A 15,235-nucleotide genomic window follows, 5' to 3' on the forward strand; every position below is an offset into this window, starting at 1 on the left:
CTTCATATCAAGGATTCAGAGCCCTGGGGAAGGCAAACAAGAATAACAGTTTTCAGTTTTTCACCTAATTGTAAAGCACAGGTTGGGAATATTTGATGACTTTGGTCTCCACTCATGCCTGTCCCAAAGTGAGTAACGTTTTTCATCTTAGCAGGAAAATAAACCCACGTGTAGGTAATAAACCACAAGGTACTCGGATAGGAAAAGGAGACCTAGCAAACTTGCTCAAGTTCACATCTCAGGCCTAGGAGGTTCACCAAACAGTGAAAAAGAAGTGATTAGAAAGAGAGAATTACAACTCTGCTTTGCTAAATAATAGCCACTAACCCAGACATTTACAACTAATAACAAACACGTCACCATCTTGTGTCGTAGAGTCTGAGGGAAAAGTCTAGAGAAATGGGAATTCATCAGCAACAATTAATTCTAAGTTATGTGTTGTTCAGGGAATAATTCTAATATAATTCAAAATGTTAATTATCTACTTACTACTATCTTCTATGTGAGTCAAAATAATATGTGTTTAAATCCATTGTAAAATTTAAGACTTTGTATTGCGTCAAAATGAAAAAAAAGTAGCAAGACCACAAGTGTTGCTTTAACTTGTTAAACTCATAAAAAGTTATGGTGATTTTAAGAGTAGTCCTTAGTAAACTTATTAATAGTAACAGCATTTCCCTTCTGAGGAAAAATATGATTTCACTTAAGTGTTTTAAAGAACCATAATATTTACACTCAAGTTTCTTTACCTCATGATTATGAATCCTATTAATTGTAAACAGAGTCATAAAAAGTACCAAAGGAAGAATCAATTGTAGGGATGTACTTTTGAGGATTATAAATAATATAGCATTTATTTTCGCAATTTATTTATCCTCCATTAGTTTAGAGCATATACGGTGGGGCATCTGTCATGGAAAAGTCATGGCATGATTATTGCATATCTTAAAGAGAGTTAATGACTTAGTTCAGGCTATAATTTGTATGTAATTGTATACACTCATGATACCAATAAATGACAGGTGTAAAAATCAATAAATGTAGAAAAGGGCTTTTTTTTTCCATCAGAGAATAAACTTTTAATGGTATGTTTTACTCAATTTTAGGAATTCTTAACCAAGAAGTCCAGAATATAAAATAATTTCAAAAGATTTGCATTCTTATATTCTGCTTTAACAAGAACATATTTCCTAGATTAAGAAAGCTCTTTGGGAAAAACAAAAAAAAGTGTTCAGAGAGAGTCGAGTAAAGTGTCGCCAATTGCCTTAATTCTGCACACATGAATGCATTAAATTGATTGAAACTGGATTCTAGTGAAAAATTTTTAAATGAGTATATTCTTGCTATTTCACATGGTAGCCTTTATACCATTTATTAAAATGTCAAATTTACAAGTGTGGGAAAGCCAGTAATTTGCCCAAGATAGGTATACTTCTTAGGCCACTCAAGACTCCAAAAATATCTCCCAAATTCCTATACCCTTGAAATCATGGCACTTTTAATTAAGAATATGATAAGAATGTCTTTTATTTTTATACTACATATACACACTCATCTGCTTGAGTTTTTCAAAATTGATTTTATATATGCAAGGTTTATTCACAAATATTAAAGGTAACAAAAGAGCCAAACTTTTACTGGATCCCAAAAGTCAAATAATTTGGGATTATTAAAATTCAAATTGAGAAGATTGTATTTTATGTTTTAGACTCTAACTTTTAAGACAGGTATTCTATGCTGATGGTTTCTGCTGAGTAAGAACACCAAGCTCCACACGATTTACAGCAGTGTCGTTTTAGTTGGGATTTGGAACACCTTTAACTCTGACATCTACACAACTGTCAGATACAGCATCACCTGTATTCTACTTTCTTCTTTTCTCTGTAAAAGAATACTTTCCCAGAGTTTTGATGTAGCTTTTAAATATTAAGTTAATTTTTTGCACTCAGGAGCAATGACAAAAGATTTTGTTTCAGTTATAACATAAATTCAAGTAATACTTTGATACAAGTATGACAGATATCATAATCCAAAAAAGGCCATGTAAAATGTTACAAACGCAAACATGTAAGACTGTGTAACAAAAATGAATGAGAGTGGTATCAGTTTCCTATCATTCAACTATTTCCCTGACAGTGGAGTCAAATAATGTTGAATTATAGACCCTTCTTACAGAGCCTTATTTTGTGTTTTGTTTTTTTTTTTTAATCTTTTCCCTGCTAGTCTCTATAGGAATTTGGCTGTATGCCGACTTTCCTTTAAAAGTTTCTGTATACGTAGTTGGGTTGTGTCTGATGATTAAATGATTATTTATTAAAACTTAAGCATTTCACATTTGTTTGGCATATTTATATTTCATAAGAAAATATTGTTATTGCAACAGAAAGCATAACATCATGGATACAAAAATACTTCATTTGAATTCATGTTGACAATATTTTCATTTCTGACAAGTGCCTTAATATAACTTGTTAGGCATTTTTCAGTTCCTCCTAGTCTACCTGTGAGGGAACGCATGCTAGTTTTACTATGGTAGGTCTCTTGGCAATGCTTTAGCCTATCTGGTTGACCTTCATAAACTTGTTTCCACTGTACGGCCACAAACAGTCTTTGTTTTTAAGAGTATGGAGTTTTACTGCATAATTTTCCTTCAGCAACAGCTGTGTTTTAAATCTTTCGGACTCTGACAAACATTTTAACATTTAAACATACAAGGATTTGAGAACATGACTTAAAATTTGTTTATTTTCAAAGTTGGGCAATTATAACATGATATCTGTTACTTTTTTGAAAACAGTGCCCATACGTTAATCCTTTTTTTCTCTTCCTCTATTATGTAAACTTCTCCACGTTTTCTAATAAGAGTCTCTAAGGTAGGACCGATAGCAATAGTACACACAACTGCTCTATATATTTCCTAGTCAAGAGCAATGGGTTCATTCTGGGAAGAGGAATTGCTTTTTGAGCGGCCACTGCTGCAGCACTAGTTAAATCACTGAACAAGAGTTACTGCTATGGCTTTACTTTGTACAAAGTAGCATTAGTATCCTTGCTTTCCATAAGCCATGGAACTTGCACTGGGGATGTCCACTTGAGACACACACAGACACACAGACACACAGACACACACACACACACACAGACAAGAGAGAGATAGAGATGTGCTATGAACAGGGAATAACTTTCGTAGTATTAGCATTTACACTTACAGCTGATTGATCTCAGTCCATCTGCATATACTCTTCACTTGTTTTTCATGACATGTTTTTTAAGTGCCCCTACTAGGAATCAATAACATCCCTACTCTGAAATTCACACACAGATACATACTAAAAGCCAATCAGATCAAGAGTACACTTATCATGATGAGCACTGAGTAATGTAACTGTTGAATCACTATATTGTACACCTGAAACTAATAGAACACTGTTAACTATACTGGAATAAAAATTTTAAAAAGCCAATCAGAAAGCAACAGTAAAAACTGTTTACATGGTAAACAACTAAGTTTTAATTCAAAGGATACTAAGCCATAAAGGGCCTAGAATGAACATCCCAATTAGCCAATGTACTGACAAGCACTCAACACCTTATTATTTAATCATTAAAGAGAATCTTGCCATAATTTCCCTTTGACATATTTCAAAAAAAGGAAGTAAGAGTACAACACATGACCCACAACAACAATCAAAAAGTAAAGTTAGAGGAATCTAAGACCCCCATGGATGCCAAGGCCTGTGGACTGAGAGTTTCCAAGACAAAGGCATTAATTGTGAGGCTGTGAAGTATTTACAATTTAAATAAGATGTGCCCATGTGTAAGCATTTAGAAACAAACTACCTGACAAAGGAACCATTTTCCTGTCTTTTGCTGTTTGTGACCAGTTTTCTTATTGAATGAAAACAAATTGCCTACATTTCTAGTATTAGTAAATAACCAATGGCTTCATCTATTTTTTTTTTTCCTAAAGCAGCAGATCCAAAGACATTAGGCTGTCCTTTGCCCTCTCATCCCCATTCCTTACCATAACACCTCCCCAAAAGAGAAACCTTAAATCTCCCTTGCATCCCTACCTCACTTTGCAGGGAGGGGGCGTTTTCAGTCAAGTCCAAGTTCAGTTTTAAGAATTTTTTTTTTTAAACTCAAACGATGTTTTAAAAACAATATTCCAGACTTTTCAAATAAAACAACCGCCATCAGGGTTTTCCTGGCCCACTTGGGAACCAAAGCTCACTGGCCCAAGTCTGCCCCGGGTCCCGGAGGCCCGGAGGCCCGGCGCTCTCCAGCCTGGACCGCACAGCCCCGGAGGCCGATCCTCCTCCCCTGGGAGTTTAGCAGCACTTGGCATTTAACCTGCCTGGCGTACGTGGCTTTCTGGTTCCATCTCCTTGAGCCACATTACTTCTCCCCAGATGTCAGGCACAAATCTGGATTAACATGCAACAGGGCGCCCTGCGCAGCCCGCCAGCCCTCGCCCAAGAGCTGTTAAATGCAGATTCAGCCGAGGACCCCCCGGAGAGCTGCTGTTGAATAAAAATTGTAATCCAAAGGGACCATTTCTCTGCCTCCCGCTGCTTGTGGGAATCCGGGGCTGGCGCCCGAGCACAGGCCCAGCTAGTCCGCTCTCTCTACGAGCAGGCGTGGCCACCGCGGGAGGCGGCCTTAGGGGCCCGGAGACTCCTCACCCCTCTCCCTCCACTCTGGCCGGGTTCTTGGAGTGTGGAAATGCTTAGATTCAAGGAGTGGCGAGCAACAGACAGCCCTGAATTCGACGGCTCCTTCTGGGAGCGCAGACTAAAGTCTAGCGTCTGGGCGGCCAGACTCTTCCCCGCCTAAACCCTCTGGACGCCCCCAATTTCGCCCTGAGCCCCCAAACAGGCGTCCCGCCTCCCTAAGGGCCCGTATCCTTCTCCACTGACAACCTGGCTCAACCTTCGCCTCGACGCCTCGCACCCTGTTCCTCTCTGCTCTCGCTCCCGGGGAGCAGCCCGGCTCTCGCCCCGGAAGCCCCCGGGTCCCCTTGCTGCCCCCAGTCTCGCGGCGTCGGGAGAGTCTGTGCGGAGCCGGGAGCGAGACCGTCGGGAGAGGGCGCCCGGGAGGCCTGCGCCCACGGGAGGGGACTTTCGAGCCTGGCTCCTCGGGGTCTGGGAGGGGAAGGGGGCGGGTACGAGGGGTGAGGGGACAACGAGATTACGGCTTCTAGGCTTCTACTGGCGTCTTAATCTTATACATATTTTTATATTTTAAAAAAGCATCACTACAAGGCCAAGCGGATATCTGCCGACTTAGCCCTCCGGGAAACCGGCTGGTATCAAAGTCGTCGATTCCAGGTCCCCGCGCGGGTGGCAGTCTTCGCGCCCTCGGAGGATAAAAGTAAAATGAAATAAGCCGTGCCGCCGGCAGGCCCTAGAGACAGAGGGGTTAATGAGCTAACGAGGACCAGCGCTCGCACCACACCTGAAGCGTCCAGTCCCGGAGCGCACCCTCTGCGGGGGCTCAAAGCAGCCGGGCCGCACGCACAGACAGGTGGCGAGGCCGTCCTTTCTGTGACGTCCAGTCCCCAAGGCGTCCCCAGGGACCGGCAAGTAGGCTCCAGTCCGGGGAACGGGCCCCCACAGTGCGGCCCCAGTGCCTGGACTCCCACTCCCCACTTCCCAGAACAGGGGACTCCACTCGGGGTCCGAGACCAGGTCCCGCGTGCGCCCTGAGCTCTGCGCTCCCAGCTGCAAACAGAGCCCAGGCACACTCGCTCCTGGCGCCCGGGAAGCGGACGATTAGGTAGAACAAACTTGGGTTTGCTGCCCACGGACCAAGACCCAGATGAGCTGGAGAGGCCGCGCGAGCGCTCCCACGCGCACAGGCCAACAGCGACACGAGCCCAGCCAAAGCTGCGAAGCCCACCAGTAAGCGGCGGGGGTGGGACGCACGCTTCTCATTGTCAAGTGAGGGAGGAGACTAAAATGTGAATTTGTATCCACTACAATCGCCTACCACTCTGCGTATCTCCAATTAAAGGAACGGTGTAACAGAAGTTTATCGAAGGAGTAGGAGGGAAACTCAATGATGTTATACCAATTTTGTGACCCCCCCAAAAAAAACCCCATAGGTCCTTTATCTTTGACTTTAATAAAATAATGATTCGCTGAGAAAATGGGGTATAAATCTTCATTTTGGAGGCAATTAAAGTGTTGATTTCATTCATGCCCCTAAGCGATTCTTGTAATTTGCTCAAATAGCTTTATGTACCCAGCACTCCGGAGCTCTTAGAATCCCATTTTCTAGTTAGGCTTGTTGGATTACAATTTTTATTCAACAGCAGCTACCCGAGGGGTCCTCGGCGGAATCTGCATTTAACAGCTCCGGGGCGAGGGCTGGCGGCGGAACCAGGCGGGAGGCCCGGCACCTCGCCGGGCCGGAGCCGGGGCCGGAGCCGCCTGCAGTTTTCCCACCTTGGCGGGGCCGCGCAGGGATTGCCCAGACTGCCTGTACTGTGCACTCGTCTACACTGCCGAAAGTTTGCAACTTGCCAAATAATAGTAGAGACCTGGCACTTCGGCGCTTTTAAAGCTCAGCTCTGCCTGCCCTCCTCTGCTCCTGGGGAAAGGAGGAATTCGGCCTCTGTCGCGGGATGACCGAGAGAAATTTAAGAGGGTGATGTTGAGAGAAGAAAACTTTAAAAGGACACCAAGACCCAGGAGCCGGACACTCTGCAAGGACTCTACAAGAGGGCCGCTAGCCAACAGTGACCATGGCAGAGCTTGCAAAGAAAACTCTACACGCCTGCCTGGCCTTTGGCTTAACAAAGGCAGGCTGATCTCTCCCCTCAAGACGGAACTCACGTGCCAAGTCAGAAAGAGAAACAACTCTGGGCCTTCACTTACGTATGGAGAGGCCAGAGGAGACCCGCAACCCAAATCTCTATTTGCATTGCAGCAATTCGCAACGGAGAGCTATCCTGAGCCCGTTTTATCTCACCCGCTCCTGAGGTTTTCACTTTCATTGCATTTTTGCAACTTCTGTGGGCCAGTCCACAGACGTAGCGACAGGAGGGGGGGGGAGAGAGAGAGAGACAGAAAGACTGGGAGCAAACAGTGGTGTTGGGATGAGAGAGGGAGAGAAATCCCCCCCCACCCCTCCAGCAACTCCAAATAAAAGTCGTCCCCACTTAGCAACGCAGCGCAAGAAGGGCCTGCAGGGAGGACCAGAGAGGAGGGGGCCAAGCAAGCAGAGGCTGGCAGTGGAGAGCGAAGTCAGCGCGAGGTCCCCCACCGCCACACCGAGGGAGTTTCCCGGGGTGTCCCTGACGCTGACGCTTCCAAAAGCTGCCAACCCACAGGGCCCAGTGCACATACCAGCTGGAGGATGAGTGGAAAGGAGGAGGAGAAACATCCATATTTATCTGTTTTTATAACCTCGGACTGGTCTTATTTTTTCTATTAAGTACAATAAAATGGGCGAGCTTGCAGCGAGCACCGCACAAAGCAATGTTCAGTGAGGTCTAGAAGCGGTCGGCCGAGGAAAACTGACAAGACAGGCTAATGAACCGTACAGACAGGGAGAAAATAGCCAGCATTTGCTAGATTTCAAACCCTCGCTGTCTCTCTTAGACCACCTATCTTGGGTTTATTCCTAATAAAATAAGAAATAAGCAGACCCTACACTTTCCTTTTCTTCGAAATAGAAGGGGGAAAAATGCTCCAGAACAAAGCCCTACAATCAGAGGCGGTCACTGGCAGTTAACACTCCCATTATTACAGAGGGTAAATAAAATAAAGACAAAAATTAAAAGCGACAAGAAACAGGTCAAGTTTGCAGGCAAAGCTTTTACAAGCTCATCTCTCCAGGTCGAATCCCAGAGCCAGCCTTAATGAAGCAATAATAGCCACATTATTCAAAAATTTTCATTTCGATGGAAATGTATCTAAAAGGGACTTAATCATATGCAAATAATAAAAGGAGGTGGTAGTGACCCAGCAAGCAATATGCATACAGATTTTTTTTTCCAGGGATGTTGAAATTGAAAAGCGCATACCTGGTCGGTTAGATTTGCTGATCTTGTTATATCTTCACTGTCTGATTTTGATCCTCCTTCTCTATCGTCTATCACCAAATCGATAGGCATTTTCCCTTTCAAACAGCTAATATACCGGTGGCAGAAATTGTCACATAATTCGTGTACCTACATTATGACAGAAATAAAAAAAATGGAAATATAATCAGGAGTGCATAAATGACATTGACAAGTGCAATCCACCCCCCTTGTGAGATCCAAACTTCCAAATAGGGAAACACAGAGCAAGTGCCCTCCAGAGACCCTCAGATGCATCCAGAATTAGGAATAACTTTCTTTTCTTGCAAAATAGAGATATCCCAGAAAATTGACAGTGACAAGATGATTCACAGGCTACAACATATTCAACACCCGTGTTAAATTCATCTGCTCCCAGGGCTGTGGCCATTAGAGAGGTGACCTGCGTGGGTGACATTTAAGGTACACTATTTAATTTCATCCACTTACTTTACCATAAGTCCTTTTCCAATGTGTCTAAGAGAAAAATGTGAAGACACATATATGCAATATATGAAGAGATATATTACTATATATGTGTGTGTATATATGTATGTATGTGTGTTTATGTGTGTGTGTGTGTATATATATCGAAAGGACCAGTACTGTGGTGGTATAAGGTATATGTTTGACAGCCCAAGTCCCTGTAACATTTGTAATTAGGGATTCTACCTGTAAGAAGCATATTTTAGGACACTTTAAAAAATAGAAGAAAATCAAATTGCCAGTACTCATGATATGAAAAAAACCTGCAGCCACGAAAAGGTATCAAACTGATTTTTTAACAAAAGGAAAAAGAATGCTTCGAAGTATTTAGGTATAAGTGGCATGGTCTTACAGGCCCCAGGCATCACTGACATACAAAAACTCACAAGAAACCCCAGAGTGCTTGCAATTTAATGTTAGTCTGAATTACAATGCATTAAGTTTTTATTGCTGAGATTTATAGAACAGCTAGCAAAATCATGTTATCCCACACCCTTTCTTGAGTGTGAAGGTGGGGTGTGTGCAGGATTCACAGATTCAAGAAATTGACACAACTATCAACTCTGCTTTGTCTCTGCAAAAGGTTTAATGTGCCTCCCCCACCACCTCCTCCAGACTCCCTGCCCACTCCTCCTCCTCCCCTCCACCTCTCCTCTGTGTCTGACCTGCCGCTGCTCTCAGNAAGAAAAGGGGGAAAAGGAAGAGAAGAGACCACAAAGGTATAACCTGTGAAGCAAACTCACAACAGCATTCTAAACATCAAGGGAGATGCATAGAATTGCAACTATTTATACAAAGCCAGCAAAGTATTAAGAATGAATACAAGGCTAGGGCATTTGAGATGCCGGTTTTAGTGGCTGAAATTGTAATTAAACTGCAAAGAGAAATGGACGCTAAGATTGGCCTTGACACTAATTACCAGAAAGAAAGACATTTATGCAAATGTCTCAGAAGCCTGAACTTCAGCCATTCAGAACCCTCCCCCCTACCCCACCCCACCCCCTTGAGTTTGGGGGTGAGGGGAAAGCAAAAGGAAAAGAGGCTAGAGAAATTACCTTCTCTAATTCCAACAGATGAAACCTTAATACTTGTATGGCTTGAATCATCTGCAAAGATACAAAAAGAATGAGCACCCTATTCCTAGTTTACAGGCTCTAGCATCTCCAGCCTACCCTCCCCCCCACCCCCAAAAATAGAATTATTTTGATTTATGGCAATAACACTAAAACTTAATAGCAGCGACTGGGTACCATCTAGAGATTTATATTTCTTAAGGAGAAAAAAAAAATAGCTAAAACAACAACAAAGCATCTAAGTGGGGATCATAAACACTCTCCTTCCCCATGGCTCTCCCCTTTCTCAGCCCCACNATGTATCCAAGTAAGGAGTGCACGGAAAATATTCCAAATAGTCCCCCCAGTTGTGGCTTTTCACACTGCAAACTTTCTGCTGCTTTCCTCACACCTTTCAGGCATACTGGTGGTTTGGGGGCTCTTGCCCGGCTGCTGCCCTCGTGACGCGACTTTGAGGGCTGGGAAGTCCGCAAAGTTTAAGCACACACGCTGACAGGCCCGGAGATAAATCCCCGCGCTGATTAGAGCTGCGCTGCCCGGCTGTCATAAAAAACAAAAGCTCGCGTTTCCCTGCACCGGCTTGCCCGGCCCCTCTCGAGATGAATTTATTTCCCCGGGATCTTGTCCCGGACCACTTGTCTGTGGACAGAAATGTTTGCAGCCACCTTGAAGCTACGGGAAGACCGGTCTAGAAATCTTGGGGTGCTTTAAAGCAAAGCTGGTGGCTTGGGGGGAGGGGAGATAGTGGGGGAGGAAGGGGTCCGCTCTTACCAAGTTATCCAGTTCTGGATTAGAAGAAAATAGAGGTTTTTCTGCGCGAATCTAAATACAAGTGAAGGAAGAGAAGGGTGNATTACACTGTCCGGGGCAAGATGTAACCTCCGGGAAGGACTCGGTGACACCGAGTGCGTCCCGGGCAGAAACACTTCAGTGTGAATCAAATAAGCCAACAATAAACTCAGAGCTCAGGGTTACTTCTACCAGCAAAACTACGCTTCTAGAGGACGCTGCCCTGCTCGCCAAGACCAACGCAACTATACAGTGCGAGGTGTTTGTGATTTTATTTTATAGAGTGGGCTTTCTGCGTTAGGTTCTGGAGCGTGAGTTGGGAAGACTGTGGGTGATTTTAAGTCGTCTGCAGACACTCATAGAGGAAGAAAACCCTAGGGCAGATGTCACAGGCATGGCTCAGGGTGGACTATTTTGCTGGGTACTTTTGAAAATGTGCCGGGTGGGGGAGGGAGTGTCTTTCTTTCTTTTTCTTTCTTTTTTCTTTACTTTTTAAACATATATTTTGCTGACCTGTTTGGCGAACACGGCTATATCTTCATTGAATGACTCTGAGGAGCAGACGTCCCCGCCCGCCACCCCCGGCTCGCGGGGGGTACAAGTAGCTAATTCACATTTCTCAAAAATCAGTGCTAAGAGAGGGAAGAGGGGGTGTCTGCAAGAAAATACAACAGTCACAAACAACACAATGGTTAGTCCGGAGTCAGTGAAAAAGGCGCCCAAGAAAAACAGCCAGAGGAGCTCGAAGCAGGGACCCTCTCTGATTTTGTCACCTACTTTTTTCCTCCCCTCCCTCCACCCCCCCCCAGGTGACTGCTCACCTCCCCTTCCTCCTAGGGCTCCGAAATCAGAGGCGCTAAGCCACGGACTGTGTCTGAGGGTCAGTTCAGCCTATCTGGCCACAGAAATTGGTAACATTTGCTAAGAATAAAACCCAAGCGGTTCCAGCAGCCATTTTGAATTAAGTTTCCCACCCCGACAAGCCCTCGTCCCTCCGCTGCACATCTAGGACCTGGTGGAGGAGAAAGGCGCAGGGCGGAGGGCTTGGGGAGGCTCCTGCGAGTGGGCTCCTCCAAGGTGGCCTCGCGAAGCCCAAGACTCGGGGGATCTCGGTGGCAGGCGCTCAGCTAACTTAGGGAAAGGACCTCTGTGGCTGCGGGCCGACTGTCAGAGGGCTGTGCCTATGGATCCCGGACCCTGCGGCCCTCGGAGAGCAGCAAGCCTCCTCCTCAGCTCCCTGCACATTTCCCTCCCTTGGTCAATGGCCCCCACTACCCGCAAAAGAAAGTTCCTTCAAATGTCCCTGCGGTAAAGCCTTTCATTTTTGTTTCTGCGGAATGGCACAGCAGCTAGTATTTTGAGGGGCCTAGATGTCGCTTATCTCAACCCATAAAAAAAAAAAAAAAAAGCTTCTTCTAGTGCTCAAGGAGGTGTCTCTCAAGTCTTTTATTAGCTCTCACAGCCCAGCCGGAAATTTAACAGTTTGGGGTCCTTTTCAAAGCTTCCCCAAATGTTCTGTCCTGAAGCCTAAACCATTTGCAGTTAACGCTGCGGAGAGAACGCTGGGATTTAAACTGGCCCATCGCACAAGGGACCAGGAGATAAAGCAGAAAAGGGTTTGCAGCTGGGGAGGGTCGGGGTTGCCGGATATTTTCAAAAGAAGAAATAAACAGAAATAAAAGTTGCTGCACAGTAAAAAGAGGTTCCCAAATTCATGAGCACACAGTAGGCGCAAGTAAGTGACTTGGAAGGATTTTACCAGCCCAGGGTCTAATCGACTGGCCTGGAAGAACACGGTGTAAACCACAGTCTGAAAACCACACTGGCCTGACAGCACCCCACACCTACTTCCAGATCCTGCAGATTTCGCCTTTGAACACCAAGTACTAAGCCGGCTAGAAGTTTCTTAATGTCTTTAACAATTCAGAGCGAGGTCTCTCCTTGCCCACGGTGGTCAAACTCCCTAAATGCAAAGCGTGTTCCCCCTTGCCTGACCTGCAACTGTCCTCCCTTGATTTTTATTGTGCAGCGGCCGAGCCAGCATACGGTTGCTGAGTAAACTTAGCAAGTCAGAACAATCAGTGGCTTAAAAGATTTTCCCTTAAACTAAAAGTTTCGTTCCAACACAAAAGCGCCCACATTTAGAAATCCCCAACGCTCTCCCAACGGAGTGGAGCAAGCGAGGACTCCAACCCGCTGAGCTACAGAGCCAGGGTCTGAGAGGGGACGGAGGACCTTCGGCAACTCCTCCCGTAGGGCGACCCCTCAGCCGGCACGGCCTCGGCCAAGCTGGGCGCTGGGCAAGTGCGGATCGTGCGTGGAGATGGGGGGCGCCGGGGATGGCAGGCCGCCTTCCCAAATCCTCCATGCAATGCGAATGAAAAGTTACCAAATAATGTACCTCCAATCCATAGAGCTCTGGCTTTCCTTTTACCAAAGGCACAGGGAAACAGAGGAAACATCTCGTCTCTACCACTTAACCTGCTGCCGGTTGTACCTACCCATAAATGGCATCTTTATCTCTCTTTAAAGCGTCATTGACGGAGGAACCCATGCTGGGGGCCATGGCGTTGGTGTGAGCTGTGTGCGGGTACTGATGCGAGTGCAGAGGAGGCCCGTGGTTCAGGTGGTGGACCGGCTGCATGGACCTGGCCGCATGCGGGTCCCCATACATCGTGGAGGGGATGCCTACTCCATCCATGCCCCCGTAATGGGGTAGATCGTCGTACTGCATGACAAACAGGAGAAAACAAGGTTCAGAAGGCCAGGCGGGCAAATGGGGAACCGGCAGGCATGGAGCTTATATAATGTCAGTCCAGCTGGGTCCTTCAACCCAGAATTCAGTGGCCTTGCATCTCTAAAGTTGAGGGGTTTTATCTTAAAAATAATTTCTAAAGTAAAAATCCTCGGATTCTCTCTGAGTCTCAGCTGAGATGAATGGTCTTGCCCTAACTTGTGTCCCTATCAACTAGTTCAGAAATTCAGGATCCTCTGGCAAGGAAGGAGGGAAGAAAGGAGGAAAGAAAAGGGAGGCATTTTCCCAGAGGGCGGAAGGTAAAACGTGCATGTCTCTAGAGGAGGAAATTCAAAATCACAATAATAAAACGTGCCAGGACAGTGCAGCAAGCCCGCCTAGTTTCACAGCCCCTTCCCATCAGGGGGAATTAAAAAAAAAAAAAAAAAGTTACGATGGGAACAGCTAAGCTAAGCACATGAATTCAGACAGGCTTCTCATTTTATTTCTCTGCCAGCGTGGGGTTAGGCAGTCCTGCAAGACACTGCATTTCCTTTGCTTTCCAAGACAAACTCTGCTAAATTATACAAAACTAACTGGCCTTCTTATAAGTGAAACTCAGAGAAAGGTAGCTTTTCATGTTCATTAGAGCTGAATTTAGAATTGGGCAATTTTCTCTCAAAGTTAAAGGAAATCTATAGTTGGAGCCGTTATTCTATTTTCTCTACTGTTAAGAACTTTTCCCCCAGACTAGAAGTCAATGAGGCAAATGTAACTCATCAGGTGTAAAGTAAATTCAAAAGCAAATGCACGTACAACCCCCATCTTCTTTCTTCAGAAAAACGACTTTCAAATTGGTGGTCATTATTTTTGTGTGCAAAATTTAGCTATTTAGATTTTTCTCATTGCTTCATTTAGGGCAAGTTCTTTTCCCAAGATTTGGAGGCACGGAGAGTGAAATGATTTTCAAAGAAAAGAGGAACTGCCACTTTCATCTCCTTAAAGCCAGAGGTGTGAAAATAGTTTGGAAGAACGCTGACATTTGCTTGAACCAAAGGAGTAAAGAAAAATGTGTCAGCCTAGTAACTTTCTTTTGCAAACAGGGCTTTGAGGGCCAGGACACAAATTATGCAAGGAAGGCTTTCTGTAGACCCCCCTGTCTTTTAAGAAACTACCTCAGTCGGGTTGTCATTGTCTCACTTGACTCTCACTACATTTCCATTCAAATAGGAATATTGGGGAAATTAGTATTGCATTTTTAAAATGAGTGGCTGTGTGCTTAGTATCCAATTAGTGCAGGGCTTTTCTAACAAAAACTTTCAAAGTGTTACCTTTTATAAAAATTCATGCACATTAAAATCACTTTAAAAAGATGAATGTTTTCCGACCCCAAAAGACATTACACTATGACAAAGTTATTTGCTTTAAAAATCTAAATACTTCTAATGATATTAAAAGATGAGCATAATCAATAACATATCAGAAGTTTCTAGCTGTTTATTTTACTTTAAAAATAGCTTTAAACTTCTGCCCCCTGAACCACTCACATTATAGCATTAGGTATCTAGCGCTTTTTGTTTTTGTTTTTTAAACAGATGATTGCCTGAGCTTGTATTTTTATTTAGATAGCTGCTGGTTAGGATTGTATAGAAAACTTGATTACTTAAATTAATTACATGTAACATACATAAGTCTACAAATGCACTGAATAAATTCTCTCGCTTTAGGCCACGGCTTTAGGAGCCTCATTCAAAAATACAGAGAGAAAAAAGGAAACTTTTTAGCAGTGTCTTTCAGCCACGTTTCAATTTAATCTCACATTTGAGTTCCACAATTGTTTTTTAATACGTACCCTTTGCGCCATCGGCCTCCCTGGCTCCCTTCCTACTTCAACTTCTAATATATCCTCTTTAAGGCCAGTGTGAAAAAAAACAAATAAGCAAACTCCCCCGGAAAAAAAAATTTAAAGCGCGGCGAAAAATCCCGTAACGTCTCCAGCAACGTGAGCTACTGGTCCCAGATCTTCGGTCTACGGGACCTGAAGCAAAGCGCCCGAGTCACTGAGCATAAAAGCGCTCCGTTTCC

At 44.6% G+C, this 15,235-nt stretch overlaps 1 protein-coding gene across 3 annotated transcripts in view; it reads right to left on the bottom strand.

Annotated features, from left to right (window-relative positions):
• The window catches only part of MEIS1 (Meis homeobox 1), a 136,867-nt gene extending 121,755 nt beyond the window's left edge, over positions 1-15,112 (bottom strand). For all 3 annotated transcript variants that reach the window (XM_077766404.1, XM_077766407.1, XM_077766406.1), the window contains exons 1-6: positions 15,003-15,112; positions 12,918-13,144; positions 10,930-11,071; positions 10,399-10,449; positions 9,610-9,660; positions 8,033-8,179 (exon numbers count right to left, since the gene is read on the bottom strand). In XM_077766404.1, the coding sequence (XP_077622530.1) occupies positions 8,033-8,179; positions 9,610-9,660; positions 10,399-10,449; positions 10,930-11,071; positions 12,918-13,144; positions 15,003-15,014 (630 nt within the window). In that variant the 5' untranslated portion in view covers positions 15,015-15,112. The remainder of the gene's footprint in view (positions 1-8,032; positions 8,180-9,609; positions 9,661-10,398; positions 10,450-10,929; positions 11,072-12,917; positions 13,145-15,002) is intronic.
• Between the last annotated feature and the right edge of the window lie 123 nt (positions 15,113-15,235).

The sequence above is a fragment of the Crocuta crocuta genome, unplaced genomic scaffold, assembly GCF_008692635.1.
Source record: "Crocuta crocuta isolate KB4526 unplaced genomic scaffold, BGI_CrCroc_1.0 scaffold113, whole genome shotgun sequence".
Lineage (NCBI taxonomy): Eukaryota > Metazoa > Chordata > Mammalia > Carnivora > Hyaenidae > Crocuta > Crocuta crocuta.